General features: G+C 39.5%; 1 protein-coding gene across 1 annotated transcript; it reads left to right on the forward strand.

The window, feature by feature from the left end:
• The first annotated feature begins 912 nt into the window (after positions 1–912).
• On the forward strand, positions 913–1,848 carry LOC142471022 (olfactory receptor 11A1-like). The gene has a single exon (XM_075577820.1). The coding sequence runs from the start codon at positions 913–915 to the stop codon at positions 1,846–1,848; it is 936 nt and encodes a 311-aa protein (XP_075433935.1).
• The last annotated feature ends 4,047 nt before the right edge of the window (positions 1,849–5,895 follow it).

Below are 5,895 nucleotides of genomic sequence, written 5' to 3' on the forward strand. Positions count from 1 at the left end.
ACAGATATAGCCAGATTTACCCTCCCCGGAGCCACGGGAAAAGGAAGGTGAGAGCCTCTGGCAACCTCATTAACTCATTGGTTTCCTTTCGGCTGCCCACGGTGTCCCCCCATGACTGAGGATTGCTGCAGTAACTTTCCCCGGTCATTCTCTGGCCGTGGGGACAGTTACAGTGTTTCAAACTGGAAGTGATATTTCCCCCTTATATCTGAGACATTCTTCTTGTTGTAAGCTTAATTCCCTTTCCAATTCCTTCATAATGAAAAAAATATCTGTCTAAAGTACTGATGAAGGGAAATACGTCCTTTTCCCATCCTCTGCACAATGTTTCTCAGAGAGGTGATGGGGTGAGGTGGAAATCCTACTGGGGGTGAAGGTGCTGTTTGTGTATTTCTATGCAGCACCAACCCTATAGGCAGATATACAATAAGATACAAATCTTAATACAGGGATAATAGTGCAAATAGGGATACATAGGGATACATTAAGTGCATAATACATACAGTACAAGGCAATATTAGAAGGACTTAAGTCTATGCGTCGAAGAGATGACACAAAGGCTATTACGCTTTAGATGTTGATGTGCAAGTCTTGGTTATATTAATGTGCTATGGACATGATTGTAAAGGTGACTTTTTAGAATGATCTTGAAGTTCAATTCCTAACCAGACAGGTTACATTATCTCTTATCTTTTATAGTAACGTGTTTGCTGTGTTTGTCTCTATCCCAAATCTGTTTATATATGTTATAAAAAGTATTTAAATCTAATATAGAATAGATTACATTCTGTACTATTAATAAATCAGGAGTTTTTATGTCTTAATTATTTTGTGTCTCACTAAACATTTTCTTCTTGCAGCACAAGAACTGATATTTAATTTGAAGATCTGCTTTTCCTCTATCATCCCACAATGCTCCGGGAGAATCAGACCACGGTTACAGAATTTCTGCTTCTGGGATTTCCAGACATTCACAATTTCAAGATCTTACTCTTCTTTGTCTTCCTTCTGTTATACATTTGCACCATAACTGGAAATATCCTGATCATTTTCTTCGTGTCAACCAGTCACACGCTCCGTACCCCCATGTATTTCTTTCTCAGTCACCTGTCCCTGTCTGATATCTTGCTAACCACAGATATTGTGCCTAACATGCTATACGTAATAATGGCAGAAGGAGCCGTTATCTCTCTCGCTGGCTGCATCTCTCAATTTTTCCTATTTTCTACCTCAGCCGGTGCTGAATGTTTCCTCCTTACAGTGATGTCTTATGACAGATACCTGGCCATCTGTAACCCATTGCGTTACTCTGCTATTATGGACTTTAAGCTTTGCTTCCAATTGGTTTTCGGGTCCTGGTTCTTAGGTTTTATGGCAACACTAAATATAGTTATTTGTGTTTGTTCTTTTCAATTATGTAACCCCAATGTCATTGATCATTTCTTTTGTGATACAACCATTATATTAGAACATTTTTGCTCAGACAGATTAATTTTTGACACTGTAGTCTTTGTTCTAGGAATACCTGTCGTTGTCTTTCCATTTGTCTTCATTATTGTGACGTATATCGGTATCTTTCTCACCATCCTCAGTATCTCCTCTACCACTGGGAGACAGAAAGCCTTCTCCACCTGCAGCTCTCACCTGGCCGTTGTGTGCACATATTATGGGACACTGTTTGCTAAATATATGGTTCCATCGAAAGGACAGTCATTGACTCTAATGAAAATCACTTCTCTTCTGTACACAGTCGCCACCCCGTTATTCAATCCCCTCATCTATACTCTGAGGAACAAGGAGATACGGGAGGCCCTGTGGAAATGTATCAGTATAAGGCAACACACATAGTTTGAGTAGCATGAGATAAACTATAGTAGGTCAATTGTGTCAGGATTTGTTCAACACGGTAAAAATAACAACAATGTAAGATAGAGTAGATGCAGTAAAGAGTCCTCTAATAAACTGTAGTTTTGCAGTTACAGTATATTGACATTAAGGGAAATATCCATCAATCAATGTATTTCAATACTATTATTCTCCTCTAGCATTAGTGATAGATTTGGGCAGTGATCATATGGAATTATAGAACTAAAAATATAACATGAAGTATAAACATAAAAACAAATTAGAAGCAAACAAGTACAACTTAAAACATTCAGCAAACTTTCTTAAGGTACACAGACAGAGCCCTAATACTCATTAGTAGTACTGTACTAAGTTAGTACACAGATGGATAGCGCAGAAATCCAGCCTATAACCCAATGTCTCTGAGGGATAATTCCTCTACACCAAGAACATCATCTGAACTCTAATTGTATTCATGAAGACCTGTGGGTGCTGAAATGTAACAAATCTTTTATTCTGTGAAAATAAGGATTATACGTGTAATAACTGGTTGCTAATTTTTCCAGACTTTTGTTTGTAATATTTGCAGTATTGTAATACCCCCTCCCACCTTCTTCTCTCACAAACTCGCCGGGACCCAGGTCCTGGGTGAATCATGGCCCTGCCATTCTCCAATGAACCTGGAACAAGGCCTTGGTTGAAACATGAGCCCTGCCACTCTTCTCCAACTGGGACCCAGGCCCTGGGCGTATAATGGGCTCGGCAATTTTCAAACGAGCTGGGTACCAGGCCATGATTTATCCCCTTTCCCCTCAACAAACTCCCTCCCCTGTCAACAGTACATCAAACCCTGGTAATGTGTGTAGTCCTTGACCCTGGTTTTCTTTCTGACCAGTCTGATCCTGTGTCTAATATTAGTCTCCAATTAATGTAGTCAGACCCCAATCTCATTAAACCAAAACTCCACCTTGCCACATAGCCTGATAAACTTGTCTAGACTACAGATTTATATTCCCTGCTGCTTGGGAAACCTGCAGGAAAGTGACCACAGCTTCCACTGTCAGCAGAGGATTCATGGTATGCTGGGTCAGATCCGGAAGCATGGACCCACTGCATTATTGTAGAGTTGTGGTCACTGTGAGTGAGGTACAGCTGTACTGAACGTGGCTTTCTATCATTACACGCAGCGGCTAAGGAGGAAGTACAAGTCTCTACAATAATGCAGTGGGTCCATGCTTCCGGATCTGACCCAGCATACCATGAATCATCTGCTGACAGTGGAAGCTGTGGTCACTTTCCTGCAGGTTTCCCAACATCACTACATCGCTGCAGTGTTACTGCCTTCTCTACTAACTGCATACTATGGACCTTATCCGGGGGTAGGACTACTGTTTATTCCTTGATTCTGCAAGAAAATGATCACTTTATGACTTTAGCGTTTCCCACTTTCCACTCTTTGACCATCATCTCACTTCTTTAGTTGTCTCTCCTTTCCAATATTCCTCTTACTTCCCCACATTATACTCATTACTTACATCCCATTTACCTATTTGCCCTGAAATCCACCCTAATCTCCAACCTCTCCTGCTCAACCTCTAATTCTGATTACAAGATCACAAGAGGTTCGGCAACAACTCTTGAAAAAGATTACACAATAAACCGATTAGTCTGTACTCGGAACTTGAACTCTTTATACCTTTATTCACAAAACCATTTACTGTACAAGTGCAACAAGGTTAACGCAATTGAGAGTATTGATGTGTTTTGGGAAATGTCGTCCAAGTAACACACATGACAAAGTCTAAAGATGACTCACTTGGGGAATTGTTCACCTTAATTGATTGAGCATTCTCTTCTTCCTCGTTCTACTGAAGGTAGTTATGTGCATAGAGAGATTCAAAAGAATTTCTAATATTAACCCCTAGATAGGGGAGCAAGAATGTCTGCAAACAGATGTTGAAATTGATAGATTTTAGTTATTCTACAGTACAGTATATATTTGGTCATACAATATTTAAACCGAGGGCCATTGATTTGGTGTGGTTGATTTTAAACCCTGATATGTTGCTAAATAAGTCTAGCACTTGAAAAACGTTTTTCAAAGAGGTGAGAGGTCTCGACAAGGTCAGGAATACATAATTGACAAACAAGGATAGTTTGAAGTCCACACTGCCCACCCGGTTTCCGCTTATATCCAGATTAGCTCTGATAAGTGCCACCATTAGCTCGATTAAGAGCCCGGGCAGCCTTGTCTAGTACCATTAGCTATAGGGAACACCCTGGACATGCATCCCGAACTCCAAAGCCTAGCAGCGTGTGTTTCATATAGTGCAGTAATCGCAGTCACAGTTTTTTCTGCTTCTAATGACTGCAACTTTGCTCAGGTCTTAGAGGCTCTAGTTTTGTGATTAAGGTCAACTGTCCTCTTAATATTATCTGGGGCCTATCTCAGAGGAATGAATCTGACCTGATCATAATGAATCAATTTGACTACTGTAGATACAGATTCAAACGATTCAACTGTCTTTTAGAAAAAAGTTTGAGATTTGCCTTCATAAGTGATATTGTCCTATAACTCATACGGTTTGTAAGATCTTTCCCTGTTTTAAAAAGGAGGACTATGCTAGCCATGGACATGTCTACTGGGATCCTTGACGAACCCGCCCCACCCCCCCTACAACCCCAAAAAAACATTGAACAGAACAGTTAATTGAGGGGACAGTAACATTGGGGCCTGGGGTGTTACCATTCTTCAAATGTTATTTTTTTTTTAAACTTTAATCTTATTGTTACATAAGGGGGGGAGGGGGTACAGAAATAAGAGAAGGGGAGGAGGGCAAGGGTAGTGTGAGGAGAGAAATCACAAAATAATAATAGGATACAATCATAGTTTGCAAATCAACATTCAGTTAAAACATTCAAGGTATCTACTGTACATCATCTTAATAATAATCCTCTCTCTCTTATTTATTGATATATATTTCTATAAATTGTGGACGGCTCTTTTCTGGGTACAGATAGAGAGAGGGATCTTATATTCTGCTCTTGGGACCTCATTTTATTGGGAGTTAATCCAGGGGTCTCAAATCTTATAGAATTTGGGGATGTTTTGGTTGAGAGTGGCAATTAATTGTTCCATTAACATTACTTTATTAATTTTATTAGTAAGGTGAGTCCGAATTCATCCAGAGTTTTATTTAGGAAAGACCAACTAATTCTTATTATCTAATTATCTTAGAATGTATTAATTCATTTTTTCTGAAATTCCTTTCCGGCATCTAGGCCAAGGACAAGGGTTTTGATTTTTTTTTACATTCACCGGATTGATTACATTTATTATTTTCCTGGTGTTATCAGGGGCTTGTCTATCCCTAATGAAGCCCACGTGATCTATATGGACCATCCTGGGTAGAATAGAGTTAAGACAATTGACCGACTGTTGCAAAAAATCTTTAGGTTTGTGTTGAGAAGTGGAATTGGTCTGTAACGTTCACATCGCATGAGATTCTTCCCTTCTTTAGGGATAACCGTGATCAATGCTTCAGACATTTGGGTGGGAATTTCTTCACCATCTAGGATTGAATTGAACAATTTGAGCATGTGTGTTTTAAGTAGCCCTCCAAATTTTTTATAGTACAGGTTGGTGAAGCCTTCAGGGCCTGTGGTTTTGACTTGTTTTACATTTTTTATTACCTCATCTATCTCTTTTAGCGAATTTTCGGCATTTAATTGGGATTGTTCCTGGGTTGGGGAAGGTTCCTTTTGGGAGGTTACAACCCTTCAGGAATTCCCGTTTTTTTTTCTGCAATATTTGGAGAGCCAACCTGATTTTATTTAAATTATATAGATCTGAGTAGTAGTTATAGAATTGGTTCGATATTTGTGAGGGATTATATGATATTTTACTATCTTTATTTTTAAGGGCCAGGATAATCGAGCGATTCTTTTTGTTTCTTTGTTTATTCGCTAGTCTGGTGAGCACGTTGAGCTTTCAGACCACACACGGCCACTGTAGTTTTACCCGAGTGCTCCGAAAACAGTCCTGTTGAC

The sequence above is a fragment of the Ascaphus truei genome, chromosome 20 (assembly GCF_040206685.1).
Source record: "Ascaphus truei isolate aAscTru1 chromosome 20, aAscTru1.hap1, whole genome shotgun sequence".
NCBI classification, from domain to species: Eukaryota; Metazoa; Chordata; class Amphibia; order Anura; family Ascaphidae; genus Ascaphus; species Ascaphus truei.

Coding starts and splice junctions, on each gene's coding strand:
- LOC142471022 (XM_075577820.1), top strand. CDS start 913: ATGCTCCGGGAGAATCAGACCACGGTTACAGAATTTCTGCTTCTGGGA.